The sequence below is a fragment of the Vipera berus genome (genome assembly GCF_964194415.1).
Source record: "Vipera berus genome assembly, chromosome: 1".
NCBI lineage: Eukaryota > Metazoa > Chordata > Lepidosauria > Squamata > Viperidae > Vipera > Vipera berus.
In genome coordinates, this window is record NC_138202.1 from 114219153 (window position 1) to 114232097 (window position 12945).

A 12945-nucleotide genomic window follows, 5' to 3' on the forward strand; every position below is an offset into this window, starting at 1 on the left:
TATTTTTCTGATAGATTAATTTAGAATAATAAGTTGACTTTTAGTTAATCATCCTATCCTAAAGTCTTCTAATATCAGCCTAAACTTGTTCTTATTCTAGCCAATCAATGAGTTTTTCATGAAGGTGTTTAGTTTGTTTGTTTCATCACATTTCTAGACCGTCCATCTCCCACAAAGAGGGACTCTGGGCAATCTACAGTACAATATAAAAATATAGAACAATAGTGAGAATGAAAATGTTAATGTTCAAATTTAAAATTTAAATTGTAAAAGATAATAAAAATTTCAAAATGCAAGAAAATGTTCAAGAAGGCAATTTAATCCTGTTAGAAATTGATTGATGGAAAAGAGAAGGCTTTTATCATTTACTAATAACATTTAAGAGACTGGATATTAATTAGCTGACTTCAATGTATTGCTTTTCTTAAGTATTAAGACTGTAGAAGAATAATATCATCTCTGGACATATGGATAAATACAAAAGTATAGGTCCTTCACTTTGCATTAGCTTTTATTGAAGAAAAAACAAATCTCTATAACCAGCCTTCCTATTTTTTTAGATGGTTCATATATTTGGAGGTTTTCAGAACTGAAATTGGTGACCAGGGATTTTATGATTGCATAAATGATGGTAATATCCAAATAAAAAAGGTCAAATGTGTCTAATATGGTCATTTCCCAATTTTTTAGACCAGTAGCATCTCAATTTAAACATCCTTACATAGTTTGGACTCTAAGCATACATTCCTAAATAAATACCAAAAATGTATTATCTCCATTCAATAATCTTTAATAGGCAAGTACTATATCCTTAGTTAAAGTACTAAAGTTCCGTAAATCTTGATTTGATAGAGAATATATAAACACCAAAGCCGAATTAGCTCCACTTCATAAGATTTATGCCATAAGGTGTTATCTTTGAACTAAATAAATTACTAGTTATAATTAATCAATTACTTAATAGAGATTTCAGCCCTTGCACTGGCTTAGTATGTCATAAAATAAGGATTTTGAGAATTATGGTCTTGATACATTTTTATTTTATTTGTACCATACTTTTATTATCCACATGCCTTCCTCCACCAATTTTCCATATAACAACCCTATGAGGTGAGTTGGACTGAGAGAGACTGACTGGCCCAAAGTCACCAAGCTAACTTTCATGTCTAAGATATAACTTGAACTCATGGTCTCCTCCTTTCTAGCACATTTAGATCAAACTCGCTCCTTCTTTACATCTTTTTCATCTGTGATAAGCTGTCTTCTAGGACAGGGGACTGCAACCTTGACAACGTTTAAGACTTGTGGACTTCAGCTCTGCTGGCTGAGGAATTCTAGGACCTGAAGTCCACAAGTCTTAAAGTTGTCAAGGTTGCAAATCCCTGCTCTAGGATGGCCTGACATATATAGTACTGTAATTTATACAGGGACTTACAAATTACCATAAATAACACAGGATAAACAACAGCATATATGAGCTATCATTACATAAATGCTATGATCTCAGTACTTGGGTCAGACCCCAGGATGCTGGTATGCAATGGTAGCGCTTCGTGCAATGTCACAACATGAACTGGCATCAAAGTAGTTTGCTGAAACAGCTTCCTATTTCCTGCTATGACTGTGGCAGGAATTAACTTTCTTAGCCTTCGCCTACGTCAAGGGATTTGTACAAGAAAATAACCCACTTATCGTTACGAATGTCCATGTGTGTCATGTAAGATGAATAATTGAGCAAATATCTCAGTGCCATTGGCTTTCTCTAGCAATAGTGTATGTTTCTCCAGTCTGAATCCTGCTCTGGGTAACATCCTTGTTTGTTTTACTGTTCAGTTCTCTAATTGGCTATAACACGATGCTGCATATTATTGTGGTTTAACTTACCTGAACACCTGTTTTAAGCACATATAATGCTATCTTAAACCCTTAGTCACCTCCTCTTGTGATGAATTTTGTGTTGTTTTTCTACATTGTTGGAAAAGTCACTCTTAACACATAGTTTCAGTATCTACAGTCACTCCCTGTTGCAATCACATTTTAAAAGCAACCACTTGGTATTTGCTCAATAGAATTTCTATGTCGACTGCCTGAGTAACACTTTGCCAGGCTCAAAACAAGTTGTTAAATATATATAGTTAGAACACTTGTATTTATCTGATTTGCCTAGTTAATTTAAATAATTACATGATATCCCAAAGTGTTACTCAGAATGTATTTCTTATCCATTTTACCCACACCTACATTTCAAACTTTCGATTATCCTTGCCTATCAGCTCATTGGCTCTTCTTTTACATTATGGGAGAGGAGGATCACAAGAGTTTCCTACTGCTAGTTCATGAGCTAACGCTAACCCCATCATCTGTCCATCCAGATAAGATAAGGATTGAAACTGGTCAGGCTCTGACCAGCAGTTCCCTGGCCAGAAGGACAACTGTGAAACCATCTCCCAGTTACTTCTCAGGGCCATTGAGAGACCAGGCAAGGGTCACTGGCTCAGAAATGTGGGAGGGGAAAAAACGAGTTAAGCATAAACATATACTGTTATGTACTGGGCTCTTGAAGAATACCATGTGGGTTGCTGGAGCAGCTAACGGCTCTCCAGCAACCCAGACTACAAGTCTCCTGTGCTGCAATTGGCTATCTCCAGGTGGCAATGGTTGGTTCAAACCTATTGGCTGCCGCCTAGGGGCTAGACTATATATTGTGGCTAGCTGCAGCCTTTTCCCCAGTTCAGTTTCTGCACGAAATAAACTATGAGTTACCTTGTACTCAGCTACACGTTGTCATTCCTGTGCCAAAGAACCCGCTATTTAACATATACAACCCTGGATTTCTTGTTCTGCTGTGAAGATGAACTGGCTCTGTTAGAGGCTTCATTTTGTGCCGCATACAATTTGAGGCTGCCAGAACTAGTTGAATCCTGAGTAAGGGATTAAAACATCTCTCAAGAACCACGACATATTGCCATAGTATGAAGGCGGATAGGGACTCTGGTGTTTACTCACATACATTGTCAGGATTCTTCACATAAAGGAGTAATTCAGATGTTTTCCCAGCAGCACATTGCTGCCATGCTAATATCAATTGAGGCACATAGAGAACCCTTTCTTGGCTGGCAGGAAGCATGAGGGACACAAGGGGGTACAGGGTTATAGTATAAAGGTGGAAGCTGAATAATACAGAGTAAGTAAACATTCAGGGAGTTTGCGATACTACTTGGCATTCTGCCTGATGATATTCCCATTCAAAACACTGAGAACTAAGGGAAACAAAACCTTCATAAATGCATGGCACAAAATAAGATAACAAACCCATCAGGACAAGAGTCAGCAGTTCATCTGCATTTAAAAGACAAAGGCCGCTCTTTCGAAGACAGCAAAGTCTACATTTTGGACAGAGAGGACCGCTGGTTTGAAAGAGGGGTCAAAGAGGTCATCTATGTCAAAATTGAACAGCCCTCTCTCAACAGAGGGGGAGGGGTACGACATCACCTACCTCCAGTCTACAACACAGTCCTTTCAACAGTTCCAAGAAGGCTCCACACACATTTGAAGTACTCAGTTGTCCCTGGAGACACAGATAAGCCTCCAGGTAGCATTAACCATTGGCTAAAAGAATGCAAATGACCAGTTGTCTGAAGGAGTATAAATCTTTCCATTCCCCACCATCCAGTTACAGTTGAAGAAGCTTCTTGGATGAGAAGTGAAATATTTTCAACGAAAAACAAAGTCCAATTGCCTCGTGAAAAAGCATCTTTGGGATAACTATGACCTGGATGACTGAGAATCTCCAAACACTGAGAGCAAAGCCACTTAGTGTGCATTCAGCACATATGATCCTACAAGTTACTGACATGTGTTGCATGTACAAAGAGTCTAAGACATTTCACTGATCTCCCATTCTTTGCTTTCCAGGAGATTTTGCTTGTTTCTTAACCTATTTTTATTATCTGGTTCCTGCAACTCTGACCTTCTACACTCTTCATTCAGTTCATTCCATTGTGGTCCTGTAAATGTCAGCAAATTTAGCCAACATTCCCAATCAATTTGGATATTCAGAAATTAATTTCAAATTGCTTTACAGCTCAGAATATATAACTGAAATCATTTATTTCAGAAGGATTAGTGTACTTCTATTTTGGGAAATAGGGACGCGGTGGCTCAGTAGGTTAGGATGCTGAGCTTGTCGATCAGAAGGTTGGCAGTTTGGTGGGTTGAATCCCGAGTGCCGCGTAGCAGAGTGAGCGCCTGTTACTCGTCCCAGCTTCTGCCAACCTAGCAGTTCGAAAACACGTAAAAAATGCAAGTAGAAAAATAGGGACCACTACGGTGGGAAGGTAACAGCGTTCTGTGCGCCTTTGGCGTCTAGTCATGCCGGCCACATGACCACGGAGATGTCATCGGACAAGCGCTGGCTCTTCGGCTTTGAAATGGAAATGAGCACCGGCCCCTAGAGTCGGAAACGACTAGCACGCATGTGCGGGGGGAACCTTTATTTTGGGAAATACTTGAGTGTACAAACTTGGGAGAAATCTCAACCACATTGCTCTGTAATGTCCATCTAAGAATTCTGAATTCATGGCTGAGATAATTCCAGACAGAACTTCAAATGTTGGTAGACAAATTACCAAAATATTTGAAAATACCAGTGTACAGATTTATAGTTTCAGACTGTAGAGTACTGTGTCCTGAAATATATTTACTAGAGGCTTTAGAATTCAAGTGACAATTTGGTATTAAGATTTTCTTCTTTTATAATGGTCTCATTCTTTGCTGAAAATAAATATATACATTTTTTGAGGCTTGGATATTCTGAAATAACAGTTCCAGCAGTGTAGGAGTTTGGATAAAATTCGTGATCTCCAAGAAATAATAATTGTATTTTCAGTGTCTAAATCTCTTCTACTGTCTCTATTGGTATTCTAAATTCATACTTTATGCATCTTTTCAATTGACTGAATCAATTCAACTGACATAAGAACTAATTTCACAACTTCATTGAAAGGTTCTGCATTTCAAAATGCTCCAATTGTAGGGATGAAGATGATGTGCAATACTTTTTTTTTAAAAAGAGCTCGATATACTCCAGAATAAAAATATATTTCTGGGTCTTATAAGGAAATATGGGAATGCATATTTTAGAGGGAAAAAACTTGGTAGAGCTTGTTCCACAACTCAGAATTCATTTATTTTGGCTTGCTGCTTACCACATACAATGAGGGCAGTGTTTGTAGTTTTCTTCTGCAGTGTAAAAAATCCTTTTTAAAAATGTTTTCAACTTATTTTTTCACAAGCCCCTGCAATTTATTTGGAAGAATGTCAGTCCTTTTAAAAATAAACATTTCTAATAATATTTGATTCAAAATGAATAAACTGTAATAGAATTTCATTGAATGTCTGCATCACAATTCTCCAGAAATATGATGGAAAAATATTGCTAAACAAAAATAACTTTTAAATGGGTACTTGTTGCTGTTCTGGGAACATACATCTCAAAGCTGAGCAGCAAACTTTCACCAGGGACCAGCTAGTAAGCCTGACTTAGGTTTAGATTTCTGAAATCAACTTGTACAGTTAGCTAGATTCTGCCAAATGCTGAACAGCAGTACCTTAGGCAAACTTTCCCCCGATTTATTTATTTTATTTAGCGTATGGCTGGTCACACACAGAATTAAAAGCATTTCATATTTACAAGTTAGAACAGTTAAAACAATTTTTTTTAAAAAAGAAGCAATTATAAAACCTAAGAGGAAAGCAGAAATAACATTTCAGAGTTTAATGTCGAGTTTGGAGATCCAGTCAGTAGCTGCCATTATTACGCAGAGGAAGCCCTTAAAATCTCCTGGGTATCTTCTATTAGTGCATTCCCTCACTATATGTTGGCTAGTCTGTCGGGGAACCCGCAATCACATTGTGCTAAAGGTGTCTTTCCCCATTCATACAGAGAATCAGCACCCCCCCCATAAGTCGTTCTAATTCTATTGTATGTCACCCATATGTGTCGGGAAAAATTAAATCCTGGAGGTATACTATTAGGATTAATATGCTCAGAAATATCTTTCCCCTGAAAATTCAAGCAATGCGCTATCTCAGGGGTAGGCAACCTGGGCTCTTTTATGACTCATGGACTTCAACTCCCAGAATTCCTGAGCCAGCATAGCTGGCTCAGGAATTCTGGGAGTTGAAGTCCATGAGTCATAAAAGAGCCCAGGTTGCCTACCCCTGCGCTATCTTTTAAAACCAAGGAAAGTCAAAAATCGAATTCTTGTTTTCGCGTTTATAAAAAATCGAGATACGACCATATGCGCATGCAGAATTGAAAAATACGGGCTATGCATCTTGCACAACTGGCTTTTCCTCCGGACACTGCGTTGCGCGCGCCAGCCTCAGCCCGCTCAGAATTGCCTCCGTCTGGGAAGGATCGGGCTCCTCTTCAGGGGCTTTCCCCCTTTGACACGTAACCGCCGTGTCTACTCAGCAGCTTTCTGGGAATCATCCCTCCCATGCCGAACGCTTTCCGGTCCAAACAAAGCCTTCCGAGCCAAAACTAGCAGCGAAGGTTGAAGAAATGGCTGAGTCACGCTTACTCCAGGAGGCGCGCGCATGCAAAACGAAGGGAAGAGTTCTAAGAAAGACTCTCCCCACCTTCTCCGCTACGGGGGGGGAGGGGGGCGTGGCTTCTTTAGTGTCCAATGGTGACGTGACTTCAGCGCATCTCTCTATATATAGAGGCGACGTCAGGCGGCCGAGCTTAGAACGTTTGCGAGACCCGGCGGCCTAAGGTGGTTCCTGCTTCAACAGTGATTGGACGGAACCCACCTACCCACCCTGCTTGGGCCTTATCGACCTCTCTGCGTTCCCAACAGTAGCACTGAAGCGCTGCCATGGCTTCCTCCCCTTCTCAGGTGCGCCAGAACTACCATCAGGACTGCGAAGCGGCCATCAATCGGCAGATCAACCTGGAGCTGTACGCTTCTTACGTGTACCTCAGCATGGTCAGTAACCGAGGGTTTTGGAAGGCGCGCGGGGGGGTGGGTGGGTGAAAGAAGGGAGGGGGGGAGCGCTGGACACACACACTCCCCCCTCTCCCCAATCCCGGTAGACTGGTCCGTTTACAAGGCTGGAGGAAATTAATCCCCGCGCCGCAGCTTCTGTTTACGCCACTTCCCTCGAGTGTCCTTGAGCAGCGAGCGAGGCCTGAGCCGAGCGCGGTGGTCCTCCCGCGCGGTTTTATCCCTTGTAAGAAAAGGGAGGGCTTTTCTCCGCTTTTCGGGGGTGAAAGAGCCGTTCGGAACAATCGCTTCCAGGACTCTCGCCTCCCGGGCTTCCCCTGTGGCTGGTTTCGGGGCTTCTCTGCACGGGAGCGCGAGGTTTGCTCGCCTTGCGTTACTTTCCGTGGAAGAAAAGCGGGGCCGCTCCGAAATGGCGCGGCTCCTGCATACGATTCTTGTATACCAAGGGTAGGCAACCTCGGCTCTTTTATGACTCATGGACTTCAACTCCCAGAATTCCTGAGCCAGGAATTCTGGGAGTTGAAGTCCATGAGTCATAAAAGAGTCGAGGTTGCCTACCCCTGTTCTATACAGAAGACGTTTCCTTTCGGCCTAGGCTACAATTATTATTATTATTATTATTATTATTATTATTATTATTATTATTGTTATTGTTGTTGTTGTTGTTGTTGTTATTGTTATTGTTATTACTGTTATTATTGTTATTGTTATTATTATTAATTATTTTATTATTTTATTGTTATTTTATTATTGTTATTATTATTTTATTGTTATTATTAATTATTGTTATTGTTATTATATTATATTATTATTGTTATTGTTACTATTGTTATTATTATTATTATTATTTTATTATTTTATTGTTATTTTATTGTTATTATTTTATTGTTATTGTTATTATTATTATTATTATTATTATTATTATTATTATTATTATTATTATTATTATTATTAATTTTTTAAAAATGTAATGCTCGACGAGCCTAGAAGTGGAAGCCAAGGCGCCTTTTTTTTCTTTTTTTTTTTTTTTTTGTAACAGCCGTGAAGAGTTGGACTTCGAGGTTTGTAAATTTGATTACGCCACAGGCGGAGGAATCCCTCTTGGCCCTGATTCTTTTGCCTCTGGGTTGCGGGAGAGGTGATGCAACTTGTTTATGAGCAGCTGGTGCCTGCTGTGCTAGCTCTCTCTGGCAAAATGTGATTGCGCCTTAATTGACTTTGTATTTTACTCCCTCCCTCGGAATTCTATGAATATGGAGTTCCGCACTGTGCTGTTAAACCCAGTGTGTTTGATTCTAGTAAAAGGCATTTGATAAAATCGTTTGGTACGGACGTTGAATGCATGTGAGAGGGCAGCAAGTTGGGAAAGATTGTTGTAAATAACCATGCTGTATGAGAGGCTAACTCTGGCCTCTGCTGCCTTCTTAACAATTGAAGGGATTTCTATAGCCTTCCCTGAAGCTTCCTGTATGACTGAAATTATAATTCGGTGATAGAGAAATTGGATCAGAAGTGTGTAAAACGTTCTGGATGGTATTTTCTTTAAAAATACCGTGTAATTTTTTTTTTGCAAGTTACATTTGCCAATATTTATCCAAATAATGGATTCCTATTCTTAATTAAGGGACGCGGTGGCTCAGTGGGTTAGGATGCTGAGCATGTCGATCAGAAGGTTGGCAGTTTGGTGGGTCGAATCCCGAGTGCCAGGTAACAGAGTGAGCGCCTGTTACTCGTCCCAGCTTCTGCCAACCTAGCAGTTCGAAAGCACGTAAAAATACAAGTAGAAAAATAGGGACCACCACGGTGGGAAGGTAACAGCGTTCCGTGCGCCTTTGGCGTCTAGTCATGCCGGCCACATTACCACGGAGACGTCCTCGGACAAGTGCTGGCTCTTTGACTTTGAAATGGAGATGAGCACCGGCCCCTAGAGTTGGAAACGACTAGCATGCATGTGCGGGGGAACCTTTACCTTTACCTTTTTATTCTTAATTAGGAATCTGGAATGGTTAAGCATTCTAAGTTAGCATAGAGTTGTTTGTTGTAATGAACTAGCTATCTTGATTTGGAGGTAGTTTTGGGGTCCTGTTGCTGCTGTATGATGTATAGAACATTTGATGATTTGATCTTAAATGCCAGTTTCACAGAAGTATCAGCACTTCATATTGTATAACCACTTGGGCAGTCTGATTGTCTAGTAATAAGCAACATCTCCACCAAGGCAAGGGAGTTAGATTGCATCAGAAGTAATGCAAGTTCTGCCTTTTTCCCCACCTCTGTGTGACATTGCATGCCCCAAAATTATGTCATATGAACCATGGATTTTGCAAGCAGTTGGTTGTTTTAGGAAAATGCAAACTGATGGATTAAGCGTGAATAAATGACTGTCCTAATGCAAGGATTTTATTTTGATTTTCAGTCTTATTATTTTGACCGTGATGATGTGGCCCTGAAGAACTTTGCTAAGTACTTCTTGCACCAGTCTCATGAGGAGCGTGAACATGCAGAGAAACTCATGAAGCTGCAGAACAAGAGAGGTGGCCGCATCTTCTTACATGATATCAAGGTAGGTTGTACCAGTGGAGATGAGATGGTAGGAGTAAGATAGGTGAAATATTGCTGCTTTCCGTTTGGAGCTCTATAGAGAAATTGAGAATGATGTCTCATGAATCTAAGTTTGACTACAAGAAACTGCAGATAATTGACAGATATGACTTAAATTAGTTCAGGAGGATATGTGAGCAAAGTGTTTCATTTTGTGATCAAAACAGATGTGGAAAAAGTGGCAAGAACTATATTGCTTTACCTAGAATGCTTTTTGTGTGCAAGAAGCTCTTATTAGAAACTCTGAATTTGTTATCTGCTAAAAATGCTGATCTAAAGTGGCTCTGTTCATACTTACTGAATGTGGCTGCTGTGGCTATCTTGTCTTGATCACATTTCCTACACACACACACACACACACAAAATAAGGTATTAGCACATCTCCTTGATAAATAACAAAAACAGCTTACCCCCATGATCTCTGCCCGTGATCAGATTACATAGATCAAGATCTGTATGAACTACAGTATATACTGGCTGTGATATGTCCCCATAGCCTTTAGAACTTGCAGGGGACTTGATATGCTGATGTGCACAGAGTTCCTTCTAGATAGTAAACTTGAAAACCTCTGGGAAGAGCGTGGACACACGTTTGTCTTCTGTGTACTGATAATGAGGCTAAAATGTACAAGAATGTATTTAAACTTGTTTTAGCTGATTCGGTAGTCCTTGCACAGGACAAGTAACCTATTAATAAATCTATAAAGTGTTTGAAGTTAGATTGTCTGTGTCTTAAAAGGCAAAAAAAAAAAAATCCCTATCATGTTTGTGGGCAACAGGTGAAGCTGAAGGAGCTATTTTATTAAAAGGAATAACTAGTGAGAATGTCTTCAAACAAGGGGAAGATAATCTTGCTATTGAATTGTAGTCCAGTTGGTGTGCCAACAAAGATTGCTAGAAATTGTAACAGCAATATTTGGAAGACTGCAGTTTGTCTACATCAAACTTGTATCTTCGGATCTTTCAGACACTACTAAGCCAGTTAATCTCTTTGATTTCCCTCAAGTTGTTAGGTTCTAAGTTGGAGGAGGGGTGGAAAGATTGCAGCAGTTGGTTGGTAGCACAAGCTCATGGAAGCTTGTTTTGTAAAGTTATTTCAATCAATGCTGCTGTTTCATTCCAGATTCAGCAGCTGGAAAAATGGTGATATTAAAACATTTGGTCTTGCAGTTTGGAAAACAAGTGATAAAAATAAAAGATGCTGGCTTGAGTTGCCCTTCTTTCACTATATCAATCAGTGGTTCTGAAATATCATTATGGTGTTATAATTGTTCTGATTCCAGTGGTTCAGCTTCAAAAAATTTGTTTTTGTAGAAACCGGATCGTGATGACTGGGAGAATGGACTGACAGCCATGGAATGTGCTTTGCACTTGGAAAAGAATGTCAATCAGTCACTACTGGATCTACACAAGTTAGCAACTGACAAAAATGACCCTCACGTAAGTCATACTTGCTCTATATAATGTCTTTGGCTGGTGTTAAAAACAATGTATCTGTTGTGATTCAGGGTCAGCCTGTGGGTTCGGCAGTTGGGTCGGACGACTCAGAGGAGGAGGAGGAGGAGGGGGGTGTTGAAGAGCTTGCTGAGGGGGTTGGACAGCTTGATGAGAGCCCTCAGCCAGGCCCCTCTTACCTGGTCACGACGCAGACCCAGCTGTGTGAGCCTGACAGCGTGGATGAAGATGACCCACAGCTGGCCCTGTTCAAGGACGCCCGACGCAGGAGGCAGTCAATCAGGAGTAAACAGAGGAAGGCAATGGGGCTCCTCGGAAGGAGGCAGAGAGAAGCCACGCCCTGAACTGTATTTAAGGGGGAATGCGTGGGAGGGCTGGTTTGCTGAAGGCAACCGCTTGAAAAGCTCCTGTTTCTTGGTTTGTGTCTTGTTCTATTTGTTTTTGTAGCAATAAATTTGGCAGGCGTAATTCCAGCCTCTTGCCTTCTTGTAAAAGGGGTTGTCCCTGCCTTTTCTGCAGGGCCGGTAGCAGGCTGGTACAGAACAGTATCTTTGACTTTCTTGTAACTATAGGTAGTCCTTGACCACTTGACTTACCACCACAATTGAACCCCAAATTTCCATTGCTAAGCAAGATAGGTAAATGAGTTTTGCCCCGTTTTATGACCTTTCTTGCCATAGTTATGTGAAACATTGCAGTTGTTCATTTATTAAGTGAATTTGGTTTCCCCATTGACTTTGCTTGTTGTAAAAGGTGATCACATAACCCCGTAACTGTCATAAAATACATATGCCAGTCACCAAATGTCCAAATTTTGGTTATGTAACCAAGGGAATGCTTCAGTGATTGTAAGTATGAAAAATGGTCATAAGTCATTTTTTTCAGTGCTGTAAGTCTGAATAGTCACTAAACAAATGGATATAAGTCAAGGACTACCTGTATTTCTTTAAATTTGCAAGTAGCAAATTATTGGTTCAAAATTCACTGAAAAATTAGAATATCGAACTAATGGGTCTTCACTGTGTCCTGAGGTAATATAAATAACAGTGTTTGCTTTCATATTTGAAAGGATCAAGTTCTACTATTTTGCTGCCCATGCATCTAGGTATTTGTTTTCTAGGTAAATTGTCTTTCTTTGGGATGACGGAGATGGAACTTTTAAATAGCATTGAGTTTAGTAATTCATGTTTTTTTTAATTTGTGTTTTTTTATTTGTAAAAACCTTGTACTCCTCTAGGAAGGGAGAATAGGTTTGTAATACTGCTTTTGTCTTCTAGTTATGTGACTTCATTGAAACTCACTATTTGGATGAACAAGTTAAATCCATCAAAGAGCTGGGTGACCATGTGACCAACTTGCGCAAGATGGGAGCACCAAAATCTGGAATGGCAGAATATCTTTTTGACAAGCACACACTGGGAGAAAGTGACAATGAGAACTAAAAAACACCCATGAATGTTGCAAAGAGACTTCTATCTTCAACACTTGTGCATGCTTCTTTGATTTATCTCTTAATATTTCCATAATTGTAAAAATTTACTTTTGTTCTTAATGTTATAACTCACACCCAATAAAATGACTAGGTCTACTTATTTCCAGTTGTGCTGCAGTATGTTTTGAGTAAAAAAAAAACACAAAATACACAGCAAGTAGAGTTCCCCTATAAATAAAACGATGGCTCTGATCTCAATCCAAAGGTGAAAATGTGCTTCAGAGTGGGTGTGGATATGGTTTCTTTGAGGAGGCATTAACAATGCATCAAATGTGAAACACCTGTTTGGATGTGGATCCAAAGGGTGGCTCATTTCAATTAGTTTGCGCACTCTCGGCACATGTTTGGATTCCCAGTTACAATGCTACCCAACTTTTGAGCTTC

At 40.0% G+C, this 12945-nt stretch overlaps 1 protein-coding gene across 1 annotated transcript; it reads left to right on the top strand.

The window, feature by feature from the left end:
- Positions 1 to 6739: 6739 nt before the first annotated feature.
- On the top strand, positions 6740 to 12661 carry LOC308660306 (ferritin heavy chain). Its single transcript, XM_081314579.1, has 4 exons — positions 6740 to 6995; positions 9430 to 9576; positions 10929 to 11054; positions 12347 to 12661. The coding sequence occupies exons 1-4, from the start codon at positions 6885 to 6887 to the stop codon at positions 12509 to 12511; spliced, it is 549 nt and encodes a 182-aa protein (XP_081170705.1). The 5' UTR covers positions 6740 to 6884; the 3' UTR covers positions 12512 to 12661.
- The last annotated feature ends 284 nt before the right edge of the window (positions 12662 to 12945 follow it).